Source organism: Etheostoma spectabile, chromosome 3, assembly GCF_008692095.1.
Source record: "Etheostoma spectabile isolate EspeVRDwgs_2016 chromosome 3, UIUC_Espe_1.0, whole genome shotgun sequence".
Classification (NCBI taxonomy): Eukaryota; Metazoa; Chordata; class Actinopteri; order Perciformes; family Percidae; genus Etheostoma; species Etheostoma spectabile.
The window spans coordinates 20,178,914-20,204,970 of record NC_045735.1 but is presented as its reverse complement, the minus strand read 5'-3'; the positions used below and the strand labels follow the sequence as shown (position 1 = coordinate 20,204,970).

Genomic DNA, 26,057 nt, shown 5'->3' with positions numbered 1-26,057 from the left:
TTTGTTTATTGACATGAATACAGTAATCTCCAGTGGATAAAGTTATTTCCAGTAGCTGTTGACATAACCTAATCTCTAAAATGCGCCGATGTGTGACAGTGTTTTGTAAGCGTTTCAGAATAACATTTTTATATTTCATGGCTCTCTAATGATGAGAAGTCATGGAAATATTTTGAAATGTTGTCCATGATAATGTATGTATCGCTTTCGTGATATGAGACTAGATATCATCTATATTGTAATATTGTAATTTGGCATGAGTTTTGTCTTTTCCTGGTTTTAAAGGCTGAATTACAGTAAAATGATGTCCTTTTCTGAACTTACCAGACTGTTACTGTAACTGTTCTATTATTTGCCTTTACCCACTTAGTCATTATATCCACATTACTGATGATTATTTATTATAATATTGTTGCGGTCTCAATATCGAGGTATTTGGTCAAAAAATATTGTGATATTTGATTTTCCTCATATCGCCCAGACCTAGTGGGGACCCTGTAATTTAAATATCTACAAGTTCGTTCTTAATTCAAACAGAACATGGGTGATGTCAAAAAGAAAGTACAAACAACCCTGGAAATGTGTATTACTTATATTAAATTATAATAAACTAAACAGATTATATAAAAGTGCTGTATTCTGCAGCCATAATAAGTAGTCTGCAGCAGAATTTCTCCAGGCTTTTACATGTAAATATTATATGTTATGTTGAAAGATAAATCCGCTCAAATCAGTGGGGAAAAATTGCTTCAGTGACCCAAATGAACAACAAGGCACTGTGATACTCGGCATATGTAAGTGCTGCAGCTACATGGATGTACGTGTGTGTATCTGCTGTATGTAGACAAAAATAGGGATATATAGGAAATATATAGGCTATATAGGATAGTGCACAGATGTTCAAGTAACCCACTTCTCTCACTATGCAAAAAAATATACACTGCAATCCAGCGGGTGGACTGTGTGTAATAATATACCCATCTTCTCAGCAGCTCTCCCAAACTCCCATCACACCTTTTCATCACTTCATTAAATGGGCCTGTCATTTGACAAATATTTGCATTTTCATTAAAAGAAAAGCCCAAGAAGTATTCCAAGCGTCGTCCTATATACCCCACTCATCCCGTGTAACTTGCCCTTAATTTCATTATTCTCGTGTAAACATTTTAATGCCTATAGCCTAATTATGGAAGGATCCCTGAGGGGATTACTGCCTAATCCTCTCCCTCCCCATGAGCAATGGACGCCGGGGCTTAATGCTGCAGGCTCTTTCTCTCTGTGTAGCCCCTTTAGGGCCGCAACACAATGCATCTGCCCTAAATGTGTTCTTTTTAGTAAGAGGTGAACGGGCTTTGGAATCTCAGGCCAGGAGTGAACATAAAGGCAATCTCCTTAGTGGGCTGAAATAATAATAATAATAATAATAATAATAATAATAATAATAATAATAATAATAATAATAATAATAACAATAATAGCTGCCCTTTTACTTTGTAATGGCTTGCAGTTGTAAATGTTATGTTATGTTTTCTCTTTTTTGATAAATAGAGTACACTAAAGGTTATCTGAAATGCAGTAAAACGGGTTAGTTGCTCTTGATATGCAGCCGATCGGATCCGCGTGAATGGACCCGAGCAACGCTGGGAAGAAGAGGAAGAAACCCCGGAGAGGGGGCGGGTGGACTGGGCTGCCTGCAAGAGCGATGGAGGGGCGCTCTGGGAGCTGAGACCGAAATCCACTTGTATTCCTGTAACACTATCGGCCATATAACGGGCTGAGGAACGAACGATTAAGATTGATGAGACATTAAAGTGGCTCTTTGGAGTTTAAGGGATCGATAAATATCCAGATTTCGAGAGCTTTTCGTCTGGGAGCAGACAAATCACGGTAACGGTGCTCTACAGCGACACTGATCTGAGAACATGGAGGATGAAGCCGGGGGGGGCGGGGGCATGGAATAAAGATATGATCACTGTCAGCTGGCAGGGTCACAAACCCACCTTAACAAAATACCGGATAATTATTTGGACTTGGGAACACACTTGTAGTTGTATATTTTCCTATATGTCTTCATCTTTATATGAGTAGGCATATTAGACAATAAAAGAGCAGCTTTTTTTCTTTTCTTTTTCAACCATGTTAATTCAGACCTGCACTGCAAATACGGTTATGATAGCCCACGTGAGGGAAATAAAGATTTGTTTCATTTTATTTATTTTTTAAAAACCTTTTTTTATTAATAGTGGTGGTTATTTGCGTTAATATCTGATCCGATTAGTTTGTATTATTAGTGCATCACTGTTTAACAAACGGAGATTACAAATAAGCTACATAGCCTATAAGCCAATATAAAGTGTATGTGCAATGCAAATACATAAAGGCGTCCTTTGTTACGATGAATAATAAAGGCTAAAATAGAAATTATAGAAAGTAATATTTGACGGAACTACCAGCGTGCATTTGATAATTCCCTAATATTTATAATCGCATGGACACATGTCTGATGCAAACCGGCTGCTGGTATATGATGGTATCCCATATGATGGTTGATCGGATTTACAGAATGAGCCTCTGCGTCGCTTTAAGTTACTATATAAATATAAATATATGATTTTTTTTAAATTTTTTAAATCCTGTGGCTGCCCACTCTGCAGGCCCAGTGGTCCTGAGCAGCCCGGCCCAGCTGGTGGCCCCCGTGCTGGTGGCCCGGGGGACTCTGTCCATCACCACCACGGAGATCTACTTCGAGGTGGACGAGGATGACCCCGCCTTCAGGAGGGCCGAGCCAGAGGTAAGGAGCCCCGCAAGCAGCCCAGCTTTATTTAGACTTCCGACATGTCTCAGTTAGGTGATTTTATTTTTCCCTCTAATTGGCCGACAGGTAGCCTAGCAACTAAACACTTACAATGTTCTTTTTAATAGGCCTACGCAATTGTTGGGCAATAATGTGTAATAAGCGCGCGTTTTGCAGTTGTGAGGCGCGCTCTGCCTTGCTTATTTAGGATTATTTAATGTCGTATTGTGCATAGAATTTGGTTGTAAATCCCGGTTGGTTTCTATGTTGTGTGATTTAATTTGCTGCATCATTTATGCGTTTTAGTTGGACAGATATGTGATGACCACGGAGGCCTATACTCATTCTGCATGCTCAACCAGCCAACTGTGGTGACAGTTTATCAAAGTTTTGCCAGCAACCTAAAGTTTTCGCAGCAACCTTATAAACATATATATAAACAATAATTACACGCGAATGTTTTGCACACAGGGTTGTGATTTAAAAAAAAAAAAAAAAAAAAAAAGAAATGAGCAAACTGGTCGGCAGGGGTGCAGATAGTATAAAATGTTGTGTATGGTAATTTCTCCTCCCTATTTCCATATTTTCTTATTTCAGGTGTCACACTTAATAAAACACCTCCAAGAGCCAGAGACCCCGGAACTAAAGATCCCATTATAGTATAATTACTATTAGGCCTACTGTCAAAAACACCTTTAAGAAAACCATAATGGGACACAAATATAAAACAGCTCGTTTTATTAGCTCTTTAAATTAGATCAAAGACAGAAATAAAAAAAATCAGATCACAGATGTTATAATCCAGTGTAATTCAAGTGCATTTTTTTTCAATTAAACTGTAATATATATATATTTATACTATATATATGTTATCATTTTTTTTTATCATGTAGGCCTAAAGCATGGTAGAGATAAACAACAACCAAAACATCTTTGAGTACTTTAAATAATAATTCAAGTAAATTGATGGAATGTTTTCAATGTAGCAAACGGCGTACATACGCCTATCAAAATGTAAACTTTCAAAAATCAGACAATGTCCACTGAAACAGATGAATCAGACTACCACCGATGCAAGTATAAATTAATAACGTTTCTATAAGGGAAAAAAAAAAAAAAGTTCAGAAGTTAAACAGGTGGATCCTATTTACGTGTCACAGAACAACATTCACAATTCCAGACCACTTGAATCACAATATGAATGTATTTACAGTATCAAAATGTACACACGTGTTTCCTTTGTTTTTCTCCAAAGTTTGTCACGGGGCTTTATTTTAAAGCATTTAAGGAAATGTAGGATTTTAGGCAACCGTGTGGCACGGAGAGGAAGCCTACTGGATTATTGGGAGCCAATCATTTCAACTGGCCCCTGAACGAGAACACTGGCGAAAGGTGCAGGGGGGGGGGGGGTAATGGCAAACTAAACTGCCATCAAAATAATGTCAAAACAGGCTCGGTCGAAACATTATCAACAATAATTTCATGTGATTTTGCAAATTGATTGGCATTCTTTTTTCCTGTCCATGTATGAGCTCCTTAGGCCCCTATAGGCGACCACCATTTTTTTAAGACGAGGTGAACTAATATATATGTATATATATTTTTACCTCAGAGTTTCTCCAAGCTTTTGGGGTTGGTCAGTATTTCTCTTGCCAGTCGCCAAGTCTGTTTGGCTGCGTTCTCTAGAGCAGAGTGAGGTTTTCCTTGAAACAGGTCTAAATTAGGCAGGAAATAATGCGGGCACCTTCTGCACTGCAAACATGAAATCAGCTGCAATAGTATCCCGTTCAGGCGGTCTCCGAGGCAGTTCTCATCCCAGTCCGACTCCCTGGGATGCTTCTCACACTCGTAGGAAACCAAAGTTTTCATGTGGTAGTTGTTGAGGGGTTGTCCGGGCAGCTCCAGGTGACGGTCGCGCAGCGCCTTGAGGACCGACAAGCATTTCTTCCTGCATCCGCCCAGGATGAGACGGTTCTCGGCCTCGGCGAACTGCAAGACCCAGGCGTCGCTCTCCGCGGAGCTCTGCTTGCCGTTCAAGGAGTAGCACTCTTTGGATAAAAGATTGAAACCTTCCGCTTTGACTTCTGCCACCCGGTTAGGTCCCGGCCAGGGGATGTGAGGGAGAGGCCAGTGCGCAGCGCTTCGTGGCCAGATCCCAGTGCATTTGAAAGCCGGCGTGATTTGCACCACATATCTGTCTCTAATGCGCAGCTTCACCTCACTCGTGTCAGCGACCATTTTGACAACATCTCTGTAGCTGCATTTATCCACTGCCTGCGCCACCAGGGTCTGGAACCTCGAGCGGATCTTGCGCGCCGAGAGGTACCCGGAGGCTGTGATGAATTCAACCCAGAGAGACATGCTTCTCTTGCGGCCGTCGCTGAGCTTGAGCACGGCGCAGCCCGGGAGAGAGCCGTCGTCCACAAAGTTGAACACTCCCATCTGATTGAGATAGAGCACGACCTCGAACTCGGTGGGCGAGATGACCTCCAGTCCCTCGAAACGGTTATCCATCTCGCTGAGAGAGCTGATGAAGCGGGGCTCCTGCACCTCGACCTCTTTCAGGACATCCGACACCACCTTGCACACCTCCCGGATGGTCTTGGAGATGGCTGCTTTCCGAGACTGACATTTCTCGTTGTAGTATTTGTTGAGGTGGTACACCAACTTTGCCTGGGCGGCTATCATATTAGGGCAGAGATCCGGGTTGTACACCGGAGTCTCGCAGTAAGCCGAGGGATCCAACGCGGCTGTTTGTACGGGAGCCAATTTTAGAGAAGAAAGAAATCTATTTAAAAAGAAAAAAAAAAGTCTATTTATTAGACAGCTATTCAAAGCGGCGCTCAGTGCACATATGCGTTATAATCATATCATAACATTCACTGCATTGAAGTCCTCGAAATGATCAGAATGGCCTTCTGCTCAAAAGTCCATTTCAACCTTGTGATGTTCGAAGAGGAAAAAAAAAAAGCCTTTTGGTTTTTCTCTGATCACCGTGCCAGTTTAGGAGTCCGCGTAATTGCGCAGAGTGGAGTGTGCCCTCCTGACGCAGGCGCCCGGTGTTGCTGTGTTTTACAACAGGAGACACACACACTCTTTATTATAAGGGAGGAGTTGAATCCAACATGTCCAATCGCTGTCCGATGCGTCACCGCTTCCCAGTTTATCGACAACAAATTCATCCCCGGGTGTTATATACAAGTAAAAAGTACAGGTACTAGCAGTATACCGAAGAGCGGAAGTCCATCTACGCATTTGAAGATACTGAATGCCACTGCGTTACGTTGCTTTTTTTTGGACTCTATTGGCTGCTTTTGTAGTCCGCTATATTGAATCATATACGGAACAGTAGGTGGATTTAGAGTTGGTAAAGTATTTATATATTATCGGATAATAATTTTTTTTTTAGCCATATTTAAATATTTTCTTTTTCTCCTGTGAACCGTATTTAATTTCTGCGGATTAATTGACATTAGAATTGAGTAATTTCGGGATATATTTTTTTAAAACCCCCAAAATATAATTGTAATTTATAAATGTTGTTTTTGAAGCCATATATTAAAAAACAATCACGAGGCAGTTTATTAATTCGAGTTTTCAGGGTTAGTTCAATTCATTGGACAGCCTGGTGAGGTAGCGAGCTTTTTTCTGAAAGATGGAACAGTTACCGCGCTCTTTATATTTAGCATTTTGATTTTATTTTACACATGAATTATCGTGGATGTGATGCATACGAGAGTGTAAATCTCGAGTTTACATCAGGAGCTTGTGTTAACTTGCAGATTGTTTTGCTCTTTTACTGCGACAGAACTCCTGTAATGGGCAATAATTCCACACTCAGTGCATAATCTAATCATAATGTAAGACAAAAAAATATAACTTGGAATCCAGATATTTTCTTTCTTATGTTGCTCATAAATGAAATGCACATTGACCTATATACTAAACTATATATTGCAATGTTGTATGTGGGTTCATCTGTGTAAAAAAAAAAAAAAAGTGACATTGTTTTCTAATTGTTAGATTATATTGAAAATGCTTGTATTATGAAATTCATTTTTTTTTGTTTTCATAAATCTCAGCAATCCAAATTCATCCTAATAAATAATATAGAATTCTACAAGCCCTTTCTTCTAATTTCTTTTTTCTTAGCAATATAAAGATAGAAGCAACCAAACAACAATAGCATGAGAAAGGTTGTTGTCATTTAAAATAAATAAATAAATAACCACATAAGAAGCATTAATTGCTAATAATTCTGACAATTAAGAGATATGTGAAGTCCCAGTCTGATCCAGACAGTGGTTCACAATAAAGAGATGCTGCATCCACACTAAACCCTCTCTGGCTCTCATCACTGCACTGGCACTCCGTCTCGCAAGGTACAGTGCACGCTTTGAAGAGGACTTCAAAAAGATAATGCTGCACGGATCAGATAAAGAACACAAAGGCATTTACACTCATCTGTGCTCTAGTCAGAACTGCGCAGGGCCAGACATTATGAGAGCATGCCGCGCTCGTCAGCTCTGACTCACTCCATGGATGCGGCTGAGCGGGAGGTGGAGGGTGCTGGAATGACCCTGATAGATAGGTGACTCCCATTATCATCACATCCTGTCACCGACACACTGCCACTGATAATTCCACACTGTTACCAGGCAGAAATTACAGATATGGAGTTTTTTTGTTACTCTAATTATGGGACATGATAGAGGTATACAGTATTGAAAGGTTCATTCATTATTATTTTTTATGCACTCTTTTAGGCACACTGACACTTTGCACTGTACATAGCTTCTTAGCTACTGCACTTGGTTAACTGTTATTTATATAGTTATAGGTCGTTTTATTTGTTATTGTATTTATTAGATAGTTTCCTTTTTATTATTATTGTCGCACTGTTGGGGAGGGAGCATGTCATTGCATAACTTGTTATTGTACTGACAAATAAACACCTCGTATCCTGAATCCTTGAATAAATATTACAATTATATTGTTGTTATTACATTTAGGTCTAAATAAATGTCCCATCCAAAAATGTATTTTCTCATTGACATATTTTTGGATTTCTGGTTTTCATATGGGGAGAGGTAGCTAAAAGCCTCGTGCCCTCTCAGGCTTTGATAGTCTTTGCTCTCACTCTCTCCCTCTGTCTGTGGCCCAGCAGGTACTTGGCTGTTATTGAAACCAGACCAGCCTCACTCAGAATCCAGTTGCACCTCTTGAGTTTGTGCTCCGGCCTTTTGCCATCCGTATGCGTGATAGAAGGCCGGTGGGGGGGGGGGGGGATTTTCATTGAGATTATCACCTCTTAATCTATAGCATGTGTGCTGCGCAGATCTCACAGTAACTCAACCTGTTCCGCAGTCCCAAGACCCGAGCAGTTGTCAGGTCTAGCCCAACAATCAAATCTCCTTATCCACATCTTTACCATTGCAACATTGCAAGCTTTGTTGCTTCACTGGCCCTCCCGCTACACTACTGGAAGCCCTTCACTGTGATATATGAGGCTATGATTCCAGTACAGGCCTATTTCTGACCCAGCAAAATGCATGCACGGTTGTGTAAATCAATACAATGACTTCTACTTCCCCTAATTTTGCACGAGCATGTGACCCTGTTTTGAAGGCCTCTTTGTTTCCAGAGCATGCCTCTACACTTATTCATTTTTTCTCCTCCATTTTTCTTTTTCCTTTCTTCTAGCAAGACTGATCGTCCTGTTAACATGGCCGGGCATAAGGTCAATGGTGCTCGTCTGATGGCTGAAATTGCCCTTTGACGACACCACTCGTGCTTTGAGTGACTTGAAAGGATATTCTACTAATTGTAGCCAAAGTCATTAAATGTATGTTGCTTTATTTTATAGTTCATCCTCCAGTCTTCATGCAGTATTTATACACATGCGTTAGTAATATAGATTTAACTAACACGTATGGGTTCAAATACAAATAATTATTTTATGTACAAAACAGTATGTAACCTCAAGCATTTGATGAAAAATAATAAAAGTGAGTCTGCGTGGGGGGGGGGGGGGGGGGGGGGGGTTTTACAATAATATTTATGCATGCAAAGTTTCAATTTCCCGTATTATCTAATGACTATAAACTAAATTGTCGATGACGTTATGTAAGTATAGCATTTAGCTGATTTTAAGCTGGATCAAGACCTTTATGACCAGCAATCCTCTGACTGGTATCATATCATAATTATGGGTGACGTTTTATTTTATTTTAATAATCCTATTACGCGAGAACAAATGAGGTCTGCCATATGCTTTTTCATTAAATTTTAGGGGTCATATAGTTTTGAAAAAGAGACTCTCAAGCCATGTCCCATACAAAAGGGAGTCTACCAGCTAGCTGCCTACTAATATGCAGATTAGTCAAAGTGGACTTAATAGGATGACATATTTCTATATAAATCAGATTAAAAGCAGTGACACTTCAGAGAAGTGACATAAACACAAGCTGTCAAACTGTGAGAAATAATATACTTTAATCTCATGGGAGAGCCCCTCAGTTTGACACATTTCCTATAATTTTATTTGTCACAAGATGAAATTGTCATTGGGATTTTTAATAACAGAAAATTATTATTCCAAGCAATATGGTGTCTCTGTTGGAGGCCAGTTAATTTTTGGGCCCGGAGCCTCGCTGAGGACCCCCTTTGGATTGTGTCCATTCATTTGTTTTATTCTCCGCTGTTTATGAGCAGCCTCCTTCGGTGAAGTCAGGAAGCTGGACCACATAGCCAGAGGCTCTCAGAGAGCCTCCAGTCATCAACTCAACAGGCTCTCTTCACTATAAACCATATTTATAGCACACACACACACACACACACACACATACTAGAAAACACCAAACTTATCAGCATGGAGGAAATTGTGACAAAACCAAGAGATGGAGAAAAGTGTGAATTATAAAACTTAATTGATTGTCTCAGCTTTATTTGGCCCTTCACCCCTCCCCTCTGCAATATGGTACGCTTGTCAGCCTTCGTGATAAATTACATGCATGTATTTGCATGAATTTAGCATGAATACATTTCAGTTGTTTGGTAACATTCAGTTTTGTTTGCCCAAGTAACGATCCAGAAAATGCCTGCTTTGCTTCACAAAAGGAAAATACAGGCTTATGTTGTGTTCAGTGCCCTTTTTCTTATTATTCCTGCTCAGGTTATGCAGTTGGCAGTTGAGTGCAGAGAAAGTGCTGGTACAGTGCTTTCCACTGGTTTTCTAAGCACACAGTTTAGCGTTGTATTCTGTTGTACATGACAATGTTGAACATGGGGTGTGTTAGAGACTGGAGCGGGACTGTGGCTTGATTGGTTTATTATCTTTATCCAACATGTTTATTTCTGTTGTTTTTTGCAAATGGGTAGGGCCCTGATTGTTCTCAATACAGTTCCCTGTTCATTTCCTTTTATTCATCAAAGAAAACTTCGTGCCTGACTTTCATCATTGTCGGTCGTAAAAAAGGCAACCGTTCAGCAGCAGCGGTGTGATTAATCTCAATGTCTGCGAGATGTCTACCATCTAAAGGTGGGCGCTGTAATCATCTGCCCACTGACCCCATGATGCTCGTCCACAGTCCTCTTTGCAGCCCCTGTGTCTTATAAGTAATTTCAAAACTGAACCCAGTTCTCTCCCACTTATCGTGTGATCTCAGAGTAGGAGAACATCGATTTACAAAAGGAATTTTAAGAACTGCTGGCATATTCTAGGTCTGGGGTTGTTGGTAATCAAGTGCTGCCGATGAGGCCTGTGATGAAATTAGGCAATGTTGCTTAAATAAGGGATGAAGGGTTCATAATTGCCAGTCCTAGAGATCTGAGGTGCCGGGTGCCAACTGTCAGAGCCAGGCTAATGATGACAAATGTCTCTCTATGCAGATTGCTGCAGCAGCGAAGGGTGTGCGGCAGAGAAAGAAAAATGCAGAGGGCCTAATAAGAGAGCCTGTGCGCACATAGTTAATGACCTACATGGAACCACACCTCCCTAACTGATGGTCTGCCTGCGAAAGAACTAAAGCTTCATGCTGCTACCATAAAATGGAGGAGTCCCCTACAGTAGCTGGGACTGATATTAATAGCTATTAATCTCTAGGACTACTAAGAATCATTACTGTCTACTATCTAACTAGCCTGCAAGCTTGTCAAATAGGTTTAACAATAAAAAATGTGTCACGTTGGAAAAGTTAGCTCTATGTTTAGCCAAACAATCCATCAACTTGAGTGTAGAGGACATGTAAGCATGGATTAACGTCGTCCTTGTGTGTTCAGCAGTTTTCTTCATTAGTTTTTCTTTAGTTGATGTTTTGGTCATTTTTGTAGTTTTGTAAAAAGATAAGTGGTTTCTTACACATTGGCACATTTGCAAAATAGTGGTTAACATGGCTAAACTGTTGTTGGGTAACAGGGCTTTAAGAAAGTGTTTGTGTCTTAAAAGTAGGCTTTATTTTAACCTTTTTTGTAGCAAAGAGCCATAAATCTAATTTCACTTACTGTGACGTAAGGCTCACGCTAATAAAAGAGCAAACCCCGAGTGTTGCATGGCCAGATTTCCCCAATTTGTTGCATGAATGGCTTTTGAAAGGGGTTCCTCTTTGTACAAAGGGAGCCTCGTCTTTGTTTGGTTTCGCCCCATCTGTGTCATCTGGTGGTCTGTGCAAGAGGGCGGTGTCTCGGGGTGCTCCCCAGCGGCGATGCCAGTTGTTTTATGGACTCGATGGAGTGGTGCTGGGAGTTCATAAGTTGGCTGGCCCATTGTGTGCTGAGCCCAGCTGACACGTGTGAATTGACTCCAGCATATTGACAGATCATTTCCATTAATGAATCGGAGGAGTCTGCCTTGTTTCACTCTGTGATTTATGCCCTTGCTTCATCATCCTCTTAGCTCAAGGTTAACCAACAGCCCCCCTGAAAGACTCAACCCCAAATTGCATAGATGAAGCCTTATTCAGTAGTTTTATGCATGGATGGATATACTTTGTAGTAAGTGCTTTTAATGCATTTTATTTCTTATATTTCAAGTGAACATATTTATATAACCCAAAATGACAAGTTTGTCTCAGAAGATTTTACAATTTGTTACATATGCCATCCTCTAACCCTATACTCTCTCAGAATTGTATTTCTGGTATTTACATCCAATATAATAGCATCTTGGTTACATTATTGTTACCTAGAAATTGTTTCTGAATGTAATTCTGCGCATTAAAACTGCCTAAAAGGAATAACAGTCGGTTATTAACAAGTCACCTTTGACAACTGCAGCAAGTTTACATTTCTCAAAGAGCTGATTTCCTTAGTGGATGGGTGGCCACCCTGGCTGTTTCTTGATTTGATATTGAGCTGCTTTTGTTTGTAACCGCTGGTGTCTCATCAGCTCGGCCCTGATCCTCCATGGCGACCATCCAGTTTGTTCAAAGCAACAGCCACACAGTGCTGATAGCGCTGGCCTCAGCCTGGCCTGTCACCCCCACCACTGCTGCCACATGGAAGGCACATTTGCTCGCCACCATTTTATGCCGCTGTCACCCTCCCTTCAAGAGCGAGGGGAAAGAGAGGCGGTGAAAAGGAAAGGAGGGAAAGAGGGAGGCTCACCCTGAGCGGATGCTAGACAAAGATGGCAGCAGAGACATTTTGTCTACTTTCATTAGTTCTGGTGGGGGTGAGCTGTGCTGAATATTAGCCTGTTACTGGCAAAGCCACACATTGTGAGCACAGACGGAAAGCATGTCACAATCAAATCTAGCCCACCTCATTTCCATCTTCTTCACTGAAAAAGTGGGACATATGGGGCAGGATGCCATTTGCTTATTTTATATGGTAATTAACATCCCTCAAACCGTGTTATATGGTAGGTGTGTCTCAGCCGTGACAAAGTTTATCTCGCAAATTTACATATATATTTCTAGTTTGGTAAGATATTTAAAGATCCTAACAGACTAGGCTTATGTGCTGTATGTCATCAAGAAATGAATGAACTTTGCTGGCCTTCACTCATGTGTGATAGTTTTGTTGCGACAGTGTCACAGAAACTCAGAATCCAGTGCTGGATCAGTGCTGTCATTTCCTTCTAGAGTAGAGTAGCTACTTTCTGGTATCTGTCATCTTAAATTGGGACCCTACCTAAATATGTGTGTGTGTGTGTGTGTGTGTGTGAGAGAGTGTGTTTGAGAGAATATGGGTGTCTGTGCGCTAATGTACAATTTAATAATAATTTATACTGTTTATTGATCCCCAGTGGGGAAATTACAATTTACACTCTTGTGTTTTGTTAGTAATCACTACACACAGGCCTGAATACACACACCTATTCATGCACAAATGGAGAGATGCCAGAGTGAGTGGGCTGCCAGTGCTGGACTAGCGCCCTGAGCGGTTGGGGGTGTACAGTGCCTTGCTCAAGAGCACCTGGCAGTGCGTGAAGTGTGAGTGAAGGACACTGTGTGTGATATGTTTGCACGTACTTGTGATGAACGTGATTGTTTGCAGTTATTTGTGATCAGCATAACAAAACCATAATCACCCACTCCAAAGCCTCTTTTTGGAGCTCTGCCAAAACACAAATGCTTGACCTGGTTTCCTATTCTTCTGTCTGCTTCTGATTCTTTTGCTTACCTAAATAACAACATTCATTCACACAGCAAGTCCCTGATTGGTGTGTTTATATATGTGTGTGTGTGTGTGTGTGTGTGGTGTGTGTGTGTGTGTGTGTGTGTGTGTGTGTGTGTGTGTGTGTGTGTCTGTTTTTTTCTCGTTTACCTACATTTGTGGGATCTAACAACCAGGAACACAGTATATTTGTGGGGTCCGGACATCTTTGTGGGGCCAAAATGCTGGACCCCACAACTTTAAAGGGCTGTTTGAGGGTTAAGACTTGGTTTTAGGATTAGGGTTAGAATTAGCTTATGGTTAGGGTGAGAGTAAGGGTTAAGGTTAGGCAGTTAGTTTTGATGGCTAAGGTTAGGGTAAGGGGCTAGGGAATGCATTATGTCAATAACGGATCCCTACAAAGATAGTGAGATTTGTGTGTGTGTGTGTGTGTGTGTGTGTGTGTGTGCGTGTGTGGAGATGTATCTGAATGTTTAGTCCTGCTGCGCTTTCATCTGTTGGACTCATAATAGTAGTCATCTCACTGGGCTGTAGAGAAGCTCAGGAGACAGACTCCCCATGAAAGAGTCATGATGGACGGAGAAGGGCGGATGTGCAGGCTCCTGCCTCCTGCCTCCAGGCTTCCACCTGCTCAGGAACAGCCCCAAGGCAAAAAGAACCAGGCCACTCAGACCAGCCAATGAAAGACTGTTTTAGCATTGCTTACTGTGGACTGGTAGTCTGGAATGGATGGTAAAGCCAAAAAGAAAAGCGTGGTAAATTATTAGTTGCAAGTGAATTTTCTGAATCTCTTTCTAATGATAAAAACAAACAAGTCAAAAAGGGGAATGAAAGTACCAGAGAGATGGATCAAGTTGTGCCGTTCTACCTTGTTAAATTTCAAACGATTTTATTAGAGTGTCAATCCTGTGGTTTGGCAGGGCTTGGGAGGTGTCTGAGCAGGGAGTGCAGGAGCAGGGTGAGAGTCGGCTGTTGACACCATCTAACGAAGGGAGGATTAGGAGTTTACAGAGGCAGTAATATGATAGGTCAAAAAGAGGAGGCACTCCTCCACAGCACTTGGGTCTGTAATGAATGATTGACTGGGAAAGGAGAAGCTGCCACTCGCTGGCTGAGTGCTCATCTTGACGCCTGCCGCACCGCTCCACGGCTCCCCTTGATCACGTTTCGCTTCTCCAGGAAGGCAAGGCACCAGTCTGCAGGGAAAAGCGGCTTTTCCCTCTTATTTTTCTCCCTAATTTACACATTTAAGACATTTTTGTTTGCTTATTTGCAATTCCTTTTTTTGTCAGTAAGCCTCTCTATCAGTCCTACTCCCAGCTCTGAACTACCCCCCTACACACACACACACACACACACAAACACACACACTCACACACACACTTACAACCTTCCCTCCCTTTCTCTTCTGTTTGCCTTGAGGCAATGAACTAATTTCAGCTTCCATAATTGCGGTGTGTTGTACACCTGTCTGCTATTAATACAGTCCCCTGTCTCTCATTCTATTTCTTAATGAGATATTTTTGTAATTATTGTCATTATGCTATTTTCCATAATGAACTTAATTGATGTTGTTGTTATGGCACTATTTATTCTCTATAATTAGTGCAACCGTGTTGAGAACTTCTACAGGCACTGATAGTCTGAGACTACATATAAGTGAACTCGGCCCCTCGTTCACTCGTCAGCTGACCTCTGAGTTCCCGCTTAGTGCCCAGTTTGTCTGGGATATGGAGAAGAGAGCTGAGCAGCCTGGTCACCACTGAATAGGACCATGCTTGTAGCCATTTTAAGACCATTACAACACTGAAAGGCCACACAATGGCCAGCGCTGGGCTTTGTTTCAGCCTGTCACTTGCACCCTGTGAAAATTAAATAGTGCTGCGCCTTAAAAGAAAAGGTGAAAAAGGTTTTGCCTATACTCCCATTTTTGGAAAAATGTGCTTGTGTTTAGAAAAGGGGAGACGAAAGTTTTCTGTGACTTGATTTTGAATGTTATTGTTAAAGAGGCAAACTACTGGAAGGAATGTTAAAGAAAATCTCAGCTGAATGAACAATGTTGAATTTGTCTTTCTCGGCGGCTCTCAATCCAATTAGGACTTTAATAAGGGTCATGTATAGGGACTTCACGCTGCAGGTTGGTTTCTTTTTGGTGCTTTTTGGGAAGTAGGAAGGGGCTGCAGTTGGATAGGGCCTGACTGAAGGCTGGTCTCTTTAATGTGTAGTGAGGGGTCTTGTGCCCTGGTGAGTCATTGAAACTGTCTGGGGAGCACAGATGATCTTTTCCGTTATTCTGAAGGCGCGGTCGGGAGATAATCGGACTCTGTGGTTACATTGGTTTCTCAGGTGGTACCAATTACCTGATCTCTGACAAGCCTTTGCTCCCCCCCACCCTCATATGCTGCTCTGGTGCTGTCGCAAACTTTTTACTGACCATTATTCAAATAACCATCAATGAGGATCTTACCTGTAAAACGTAACTTAACTCTACTACTTTTAACTTGGAATGTGAGTAATAATGCACAAAGGCTATATGGGTCTTTAATGTGGCCTTAGTTGATCTTTAATCTCTCCCTATGAGAGGCAAAGTGGGTAGGAGGGCCCTAGAAGTGGACACGTCCTGCCTTTGTGGGTTGGTTCACATGCTGGGGAGCTTTGAGTGTCTGACAGCCGTTTAACTCCACACGACCTGTTTCTCAAGTGCCATCGTTTGGGCGCTCTTGAATCCTGTTAGGAACCATAATTACAATTCATGCACTCCCTGCGCTTCTTTGAAGAGCCATTGAGAGAGCAAAGAGGGGTGCGGGAGCCTGAGAGAGCCCAAGCAATGCTGGCCCTTTCTCAGTGTGGAAACACTCTCAGAGGGGTTTAGTAAACTGCCTGAATACAACATGTAATATACAGACCCACAAAATGGTAAATAATTGGTTTATAGAATGGTGTTAGATGTGTATTCGAGTAAGTATTTAAAAATTGCAGGGATGGGCTTCTTATAGTGGAAACGGAAATAGACAGTACATCTTACATGACACATTTAAAAAGAATTGCCCTTCTTTCAAGTATGCAAACAACTTCTGAATTGAAGTGTGAATGAAGCGAAGCACATTCAATGACTTTCAAAGGGAGAGAGGAGAAAGGGTGAGCATAACGCCTTAATAGGTGCTTTAGTAATTTCTGAGTTTTCATAGCTTAATCCGTTCTGAAAAGCTGAGGAGAAGAAAGGCTCCAAATGGCCCTCAGTATTAATTCGATGTGACTTCTGTACAATAAGGGCTGTGGATCCCAGAAGCCCATTTTCAAGCTTATCTTCTTTCATCATCCTTAGCTCTTGGAACTTTTGCCTAAATGTTTTATGAAACCAAGGCTGTAAGCCTCTTTGGTATTCTGTCTTTATAACGCCTGGTTTAAGACCATTATTACACCATGTTTAAAGGCCGAGGAGCACATACAAACAGTGAAGCTGCTTCTCCATTGTGGAAAACTCAAATTGATTTGGTACAATTGGGAGAGCACTTGTATTAAAACACACACATTCTATGGCTCATCCCCCCCCCTTTTCATTTTGGAGTTTTGCAAATGCAAATGAAGATTGGTTTCCCCCCTTTTTTGTAGAAATAAGTATTCTCTCTGGTTACTGAGTATATCTACTCATTATTAAAGCAGATCAAATGATGTGTTCTTTATTATTTATATCAATCATGGATTTCAACACACCATTTCCTTCTCTGAAAAACAAGTTTGTGACCAAACCACTCGTAAAAACAGTGCTTCATTACTACCATTTCATCTTCATATTTTGATAAGATAAAAAGAAAGACGAAAATGCTAAAAGAAAATGAAATGTTGTTGTTTTCAGCATGTAGAGACCCTCCTCAGCCTCCACGTCCCCATCAAATGTGTAAAAAACAATTTTATGAACTCTGGGAGTTCTGTGAGATTTATAAAAGTCCCTATTTAGTTATGCAGAGAGAGAGAACGCAGGCAAAGGAGTTGGCTTGTTATCAAAGGATCCTGTGATGATGTGCCTTAGGAAAGTACAGGCTGTATCTCGCCGCTTTCTCTGCTGTGGATGCTTTGAAACCCGTTCTCTCCCATTATGAAAATAATGTCAGGGATATAAATATATGTCAATTGTGTTATAATTTCAAGAAACAAAGAGGCTTCTTTCTTTCTTGTGTACACCGAAAAGGGGGAAACTAGCAAGGGACACACTGGGTGGGTCAATGACCCTGGAGAAAACAGCTTGCATTAATATGGTCTAATCCAATGTAATTAGTTAAATTACAGCACGCCGAGCAGCTTGTCAGGGGCTGTCGGCTTTGGCAGGCACACAACATGGCCTGGAATCCCGCTGGACAGCAGAGAGACCTCAAAATCTCTGCAAAGCCGCCCTTCTGCACTCACTTTGACTCCTTTCAGTTCATTTCCCTGGTCTCCGCCATCTTTATCCCTCTTTCAGCCATGCTACAGTGTTCTCACCTTTTCTGAGTTGTCTCCCATACCCCCGGGCTACTATCCTGGCTTCCTGCCTGCCTGCTAAGGTGGATCAAAATGATATGAGGATTCCTAGCACAGGCTACAGAAAGTCAGAGTAATTACATCAGCGCGGCTCTCCTCCTACACGATTTTATGAGAAAGAGTCAGATGCATGCTAACTAGCGCCGCTAAGAGCCATAGACATGGTTAAGACACTTCCTTGCGTCGTAGGATTAGCATTGGTAAAAAGATTTAAACTATATAATTACATGAGGATAAAGTACAAATTATCTAGTGCACTCAACAGCCAGATTATCATCCCCCTGCAAGGCCCGTTCAGCCCCAAGGGGTGAGCCAGGATAACAAAAGGCCCTCATTATCATAAATTTACAAGCCCTCTCGTTTCGGAGGAGCCGATAAGAACCTGTTCCACCTTTGCTTTAGCCCTGGATGGCTTGTTGTGCTTTTGGCAATGACAGATAAGTCAGGGTAATTCCACAATATGCCTGAAAAAATGACGCTCCAGACTGTGGCTGCATCCCGAAGGTGTCACCCACGATAATCCTCAAAGAGCGTCCAGCAGAAAGGGGGCTGTGTGTTTTCCAGATGATATACTGCAAATGACAGAGAGACTTATACGGAGGAGGCCAAATCTGTAACATATTATTAAGCAATTCCCAGTGAATAACAGGGATAAAAGGATAATGGATGAGGGTGTCATTATTACCCCGGTGCTGAGGGAAGCGGCAAAGCAAAGGTAGAGAGACAAGATTAATTGAGGACGAGTGAGCTGCTCATTGCTCATCAGGCCCTCTCGTCTAACCACTTGCTCTTTCTGTCCCTCTCCTCTTCTGTCTCTCAGCCGCTCCATCCTTGTCTCATTCTCTCTTCTTCTCTGTCTTGCTCTGAGCCCCTATCCCTCCCACACACCAACAAAATGCAAAAAATAAATAATAAAAAAAAAAACAGGAAAGAAAAGTGGGATTTTAAAGTGATCAGCTTGGCACTCTCAGTGGCAGCCAGAGGAAGCCGGTACCCAGGCCGGGAAGATTTCAGTCATCTTAAGGCTGACAAGTCCCTGGAAAAAGTCCCATTAGGAAAAGCTTGCTGAAAAGACCCCGCACCAAATGACTGCATCTCTTCTCTCAAGCTCCTTAGAGAAGGCATCCTCAAGCTGTTTATCTGGATGATGTGCTCACTAAGTGTGTGTGTGGGTGTGTGTTTGGGTGGGGTCATCACTTGAGCATGTTCATACAGTGTGTGTTTACGTTTTTGTTGTGTCACTTTCTTTCTTTTTTTCTTTGTCTACTCTAGATCTAATTTACTTCCAAGACCTAATGAAGTTACCACTTAGAGAAAATCACACAATAAAAAATTCTCACGTTACTAAATCACCATTGGGAAAACTGCTAACAAGGTCAATAATACCATCTTGAGTGCTTAAAAGTGTTAATTCTGTAATTTTTCAAAAACACAGGTATAACTAATAGAGCTACAAAGAGGCCAAATAATCAGATCCCATACTGGATGGTTCATAGAAGGCAACATGATTTAATACATGGAGAGGCTGCTGCTGCTGGTGGAAATGATACTGCATGTTGTGCACTACTCCTGCAAAGGGTAAAGGGTAAAGGTGTGAGCATGCACGTGCATGCAGCTACATGTTCAAGTCTAAAAAAGACTGTTTATGTGTGAATGCACAAGTATTTATAACTGTGTATTAAACACAAGAAAAGACATGAAATATCATCTTATGATATAGTGTAGTATATTGTCAATATTGTCAAAACTGTGTTAAAATGTCATTTTTACTGAGTACAGACTGAGTTACAATATTTGCGTCCTTTGGACAACGCTTTACGTTGTCAACCTTGCCCGTTATGTTTGTTTTGCACTAAAGTTCTTAAAAAATGACAATATACTCGGTCCTTTTGATTTGTCACGTGTTAATTCACACTGGAGTAGAGAAAAACAGGCTTTACCCTGTGTTTTTTTTTAAAAATATATAGACAATTTATTGAATTACCAAAAACATGCTATATTGTGATATATCTATCCTTATCCACATATACAATTACCTTTATTGGGATAGAAGATTTTGGCCATATCGCCCAGCCCTAATGTAGGTCCTTAAATGTGTATTTTCCCGCTGAACTTGTACTTGCTGTGTCTATTAGTAAGGTCATCAAGGAAATACATTTTATTTTGTGTTGTTTCTTCTATCCTCACAGAAGCCTTGTTGTGTGGCTTGATGCTGTAGGGAAGTCTGAGTAACTTTGAATCCCATTGCATTTCTTGAGGCTTCATATTTTAACATAGACCGATAAAGAACGCTTAAAGAGTCTTGAATCTTTACGAAGAAAGTGGATACTAGGAAAACGGCTCCTCCCACCTGTCCTACCATGGCAGGGTTGAAGACAGCGCCGCAGGGCCTGCTAATGCGCGTGAAATACCATCCCTGACATAAATGTTATTGACAAACTTGGCTGGACATTTGGGGCAGTGAACTGCCAGCATATTTAATTCATATTCATCTCCTTTCCCCCAATGGTCTTGCCAGAGCACCCGAGCTGTGTCATCTTGCCACACTCCAGCTACCACCCAAATGTATAGTGACACTGATTATGCAAATCTGTATCTTGTTTTTCCTCCAATACCTGCATTAGGAGCTTGCTACTTTATTGAAGTTGAGATATGGCTCTCACAGTGAGGAGGCAAATGGAATGCTGATTTTCTTTTCTTTCTTTTTTTTATAATAATCTGTGGGAATATTTTAACATTTTTGTATTTCTACATTTCATAACAGTTGTCACATTTAGGGGTGATCAGATGAGAAACATGCTTTGATGCCCAGGAATAAATCTTGCAGGATGGAAAAGGGATTAAAGCAGAAATAAAGTGTGGATTTCAGCATGTCGTGGTCAGACAACTAACAATTCTGTTTGTGTGGCTTGAAAAAGTGCTATAAGGTAGTATTAGTTTAATTTCACAGCGTGGAGCAATTCATTTGTAAGAAAGAAGCTCATCTACACTGTGTTTATTCCTAAGATCTTCCTTTTTAAAGGGTTAGTTCACCCAAATCCCAAAACCAAATGGCATTTATCCACGCAGAGTTTTGGTTTTATTTGTCATTTAACATTTATTTGAAAAAAGATTCAACAATGGGTTATTCTTTATCATTGTTTCTGAAAAGAGATTTTTTTGTGTATGTAATTTGTTTTCATTTGCATGAGCACAAATAAACACAATTCCATTCACTTCCATTGTGTTGGAATAGAGGCAGAAACCTCAGAGGCTCATCCTAAAATCTAGACAAATAAAACCAAAACTACAGTTCTACATTGATAGATATCAAATGGGGCAAGTAAGAACATATTTGTTGTTTTATTTGTAATTTGGGTGAACAGATCCTTTTTAGCATTTTTAAATAATTGTGTTAAACTTCCTAGCGCTGACTTGGCCTTTTATGTATTTTACTTTCAATCATATTCAGATATAAATATTTTCTCCATGACCCAGTCTACCATGTTTTCCATGGCTGACGATGCTCTACCACTTAGCTGAGAGTTGCTCTCTGCTCTTGCTGTTACCAAGCTGCACGCCTTCCCTTTCCCTTCTTCGACTGCTCAACCTCTTCACAGATTTGGCCCATATTGCCTGGGGTCAGCCATTGAATATAGTATACGCAGTGTGTGCTGATCCTCCAAATTGCCATGTGTGAAATCCATCCCACTCGCTCCTGGGGGAGTAGTCATATCACTCAAACTGAAACGGCCGCTCGTATCCTCCCCTTATTCTTCCACTTCGCTGTTCTCCCTTGGCCGCCTGGGACCCTGCAGTTGTGGGGCTTTATAGTGGAAGCCTATTAGACAAATCTTAGATGAATGCAGCTGAGGTGCTGTGATACAGTACCAGGTTGTCAGAGTGCTCCACAGTCTCATATAAATATATCCGTCATGCTGGCTTGAGGCTCTCACTCAATTCTATTATTTTCCAGTTTTGGTACAAATGCAGTGGAGGGGGATTGTAATGTCCCACATGGGAGAAAAAAAAAATTGCATCAGGTTTTAAAGAAAATGCTTCATTAGATTTATTATTAACGTCTGTCATAGCGTCTCAGCCAATGTGGGGTTAAAGCTATTCGGAAGTCAGATTAGATTAGAATCTATTTCCATGCATGAAGTGGCTTCCTATCGCTTTTAAGTATGATGTGCGCCATTTGAGCATCTGCACATTATCATATATGAGTTTCCGCCTAAACACCGGTGTCACCTGTGCCTCTCCTCATCTCATCTGTCACAATATTTTTCCGTTCTCCACCTGTGATGTTGTACAGGCAGAATGCAGCCTGCCCTCCTGTCAAATCAGGGAAAGAAGAGAAGGGGGATAAAGGAAAGAGAGGACAGAGACATTAAATTGCATTATGGCTTTTATGCTGTAGAGGTATAGCTCCCTGCAGCTGGCAGAGCAGCGCATGCGCCTGTGGCTCTTAATGAGCCTGCGTGGAGGGACCTGTGTGGAAACAAAAGGCTGCGCTTGTCGGCCATAGCAGACCCCTCCACCCGCCCCCTCACCGCTCCCCCAGCTCTGAGCGTGACAGACCAAGAGCAGAGCGCCGGTCCCTTCCTGGTGGCGTGATTAGATTGGGGCCGAAGTCTCCAGCTGGCAGGCCTGTCTGTGACTGGAGGCGGCCGTCCCCAGCGCTTGTCACTGGCTGACACCTCTGACAGGCAGGGGACAGCTTCAGCAGACAGGTTCATTAAATGGCATTTTTTACAGCTGGGCCTCCAAAAATGAGGGCTGGGCTTTGTCAAATCTCCAAGTCTACAGGGGCCCCTGCGTGTTGGTTTAGACCAAAGCTTTGTTGTTATGACAATTTTTTTTGATCTGGGCTGTTTGAAATCAGCTCTTTTTTCTCCTCTTTAGCCTCTCTTTTGTTGACAGCTAGCCCTTTGGCCTGTACTTTGTCATGGCAGCAAAATGTTCACTTTAGGTGGGAAATAAGAAACAGCCGGTGCTAAACCAATATAATCTTGACAATCAGTTACCGTGTTATGGCTGCTTTTATGTATTTTTTTAATCCTAAGAACCTCAAGTGACAAACCTGTATAACCTGCATTTTGTTAATTACTTGCTGGGTTATTGGTCATATTCTTTGTTACAATACTTAATATAACAAATGGAGAATTTAGGAGGGAAATGTATGGTGCTCTTAGAAAAGCATAAAAAAACAACAAAATGAAAAACCATCCAAATGGCTTAATATGTATTCAAATAACAGCTTGCTAGTGCCTTGATGGAGTGAGCTGTTGTAGCCTTCCTATGATGCATATCCGTATGACTTGCCTTACAGCATTGCACTCAGAAGACTACTTCCACAACATCTGGCTGCAGAGCAGGGGGGTGGAGGGGGGGATAAAAGCTACCCTGCCTCCTATCGAGCGGCTGCTGGCCCTCAATAGTGCGCCCACAGCTCCTTGGCCATCCCTCCATCTCAGCTCCCTTCCTCTCTATTCCCTCTCCAGTCAGCACGCTGCCTCCTCAGGGCCGTGCTGTCTCTATGACAACTGTTTGAGTTGGGGGTTGCAGAGGTGTCAGGCAGGGCATTACTGGGAGGAGAGCACCAGAGATGCTGCGCTGCACATCCAGCATCTCCACCTAATCCAATTTTAATTGAGCTCCAGAGATTTTGGATGTGGCACGGAGGTCGGGCACGAGCTATTCCAGGGAGAAATTAAGGCAGCCCGGCTCGCGTTGCACTCTTCCAGCCTGTCACTATTTTAAATGAGCATTAGCATCAGACCTAACCCAGCTGAACATCTCACTCTGACCCCCCCCGACACACACACACACACACACACACATACAGACACCCACACACACTGATGTACTGTTGGGCTTCACCTTCTTACTACCCTTTTAAATCTTTATTCTCTCTCACACACTTTCTGAACTGAACCTATGTGTGATTATAACCGGGGAGTTGATGAGGTTGCTCCCCGCTCACACTGTTGGACAAAATTGTTCAGTCAGGGGGAAGTGAGATGGGGGGGGGGGGGGGGGTTTTCGGGTAAGGACTATTCTCACCTGTCAGAACAACTGTCTTGGTCTTGTGTGTGTGTGGGGACCTGCAGTCCCAGTGGTGCTGCATACTGTACACTAAAGGTCCTTTGTCTGCTCTCTCTTCTCCTCGCCATGATAGATTTTTTTTTATTGATTATTTATACCCAGGCGGTCTTTTTTTTTAAAGTTTAATTGACCAACTAAAAAAATGTGAAACATTCATCTGTAGAGAGCTTCATATTTAGCAGAAGGTGTCTTGAAATATGTTATAATGGCTCAGTAACGCCCTTATCACTCTTTCTTTTAGCCTGTTTGAAACAGGCCATTTGCTTGGCCTCCTGTATTTGCTGCTTGTAGTTTTCTCCAAAACCATTGTACTTAATTACTTACAGAAGGACCTCAAAGTACTTATATGCAACTTAACTGTATATTACTGACTTACTGTGTACTTCTTTTGTACTTCAGAGAGAAACAGTGTACTGCTACTTTTACCTGACAGAGTTTCAGATTCAACTTACAAAATATCACAATTAAAATACAATGCAGTATTATTTATTATCCGTTAGATTACAGTTGAAAATCTCCACCTTTAAGTACATTGTGTTAATAATACCTTTTTAGGTTTACCATACGGTAAAAAGGTTTACCATACGGCATAGGTTACGTTAATGTGTGTTTTTTGTGTATTTTCTTTTATAAAACTCAACATGTTGCAGCACGGTTCAATCAGGTGCGGTTTGGCTGCGGCTGGAGAAATGTGCGATGTTTGATTCCTTGATTTAAAGTTAGATAATGACTGAATTATCATGTACTAGTGTGACATTGATTTTCCATTTTGAATACAACTAATAGAATGGTTATTAAGAATTGTTTCTAGTAGCCTAATGGTTAGAGGAGTTAGCTTGTGTGTGCAGGTTTGAATCCTAATACTAGAGCACTATACAATCACTATTGCTTTGGTGCCCGTAAACACAGTTCACAGAGTAGTACTAAAAAGCACAACAACTGCCAGCTTTGTAAAAGGAAAGCAGTAAACGGTGTCTCCTTCAGGATTTTCTTTTAGCAGTGGGGGCAGGTCTGTCCGAACAGCAATGAGCTATTCCCAATTTATATGATATTACACTGACTCGCTTACCGTTTTAATGTTTCCAGATGTTTGATATATCAGGACGATGAGCTGACAGAACTGACAAGTTGAACGTTGTCCAATCAGAACGGACCCACCGCGGTGACATTTTTGTTGGAGCTGTTGGTTTAATAGTCGACTCGGAAGAAAGCGACCGTTTTGGCAATAAACTCCAACACATCAGTATGTGGAGTTAAACTGGGCGGGCCCAATAACCTCTAACTAGTTCTACTTGTTGTTAAATTGTAATGAGAGCGGCAGCCAGCGGGGGGTGCATTATGTCGGCAGAATAACCGCAACTAAATTGTGCGTCAGCCCTATTTCTGATAACATGGCGGCAGAAATTTTGCCATGGCGGGTCGCGTCTACTAAATCAACATAGAGGAAACACTGAGTAAGCGAATGATAACCACTGATCTGGCTTTTGTAAAATCTTGCCCAGGTCATATAACTGTCTTGTTATCTGATTTCTGAGTTATATCTGAGTTTGGCTCACTGATTGCTTTTGTGCCCACAAAGCAGCTGCTTAGTATACACCAATACTTGGACAGTAGTCTTTATCACCTGTAACCTGCCGTGATCTCTACTTTTATACTGTACAACTCTTATACCCTGAGGACATTTTCTCTTCGTCTAGGTCTTGGCATACACTGAGGGTTTACATGGGAAGTGGATGTTCAGTGAGATCCGGGCGGTATTCTCCAGACGCTACCTCCTGCAGAACACAGCGATGGAGGTCTTTATGGCCAACAGAAGTAAGAGAAGGTGCCAATTACAGCATTTGAAAGCCACGCTTCTCCTGTGCTTCACCACTAAGGGATATCTCTCACTATTTCACAGCATCAGTCATGTTCAACTTTCCTGACCAGGCCACAGTAAAGAAAGTGGTCTACAGTCTTCCTCGAGTGGGGGTGGGCACCAGCTATGGACTTCCACAAGCAAGGTGGGTCACACATGCCCAAAGAAAATGAATTCAGCACT

The 26,057-nt window shown here is 41.7% G+C and overlaps 2 protein-coding genes across 13 annotated transcripts in view; one reads left to right on the top strand and one right to left on the bottom strand.

Annotated features, from left to right (window-relative positions):
* Positions 1 to 26,057, top strand: part of nbeab (neurobeachin b) — a 286,390-nt gene that overhangs the window by 215,515 nt on the left and 44,818 nt on the right. For 10 of the 12 annotated variants that reach the window (XM_032502122.1, XM_032502050.1, XM_032502085.1 and 7 more), the window contains 3 exons: positions 2,655 to 2,791; positions 25,714 to 25,831; positions 25,917 to 26,019. In XM_032502122.1, coding sequence (XP_032358013.1) covers positions 2,655 to 2,791; positions 25,714 to 25,831; positions 25,917 to 26,019 — 358 coding nt within the window. Of the gene's footprint in view, positions 1 to 2,654; positions 2,792 to 6,001; positions 6,143 to 8,518; positions 8,640 to 25,713; positions 25,832 to 25,916; positions 26,020 to 26,057 lie in introns of those variants that run through there. The other 2 variants (XM_032502113.1, XM_032502105.1) reach the window with 2 other exon arrangements.
* Positions 4,049 to 5,852, bottom strand: mab21l1 (mab-21-like 1). Its single transcript, XM_032502800.1, has one exon. It carries the CDS (start codon positions 5,480 to 5,482, stop codon positions 4,403 to 4,405), a length of 1,080 nt encoding a protein of 359 aa, XP_032358691.1. The 5' UTR covers positions 5,483 to 5,852; the 3' UTR covers positions 4,049 to 4,402.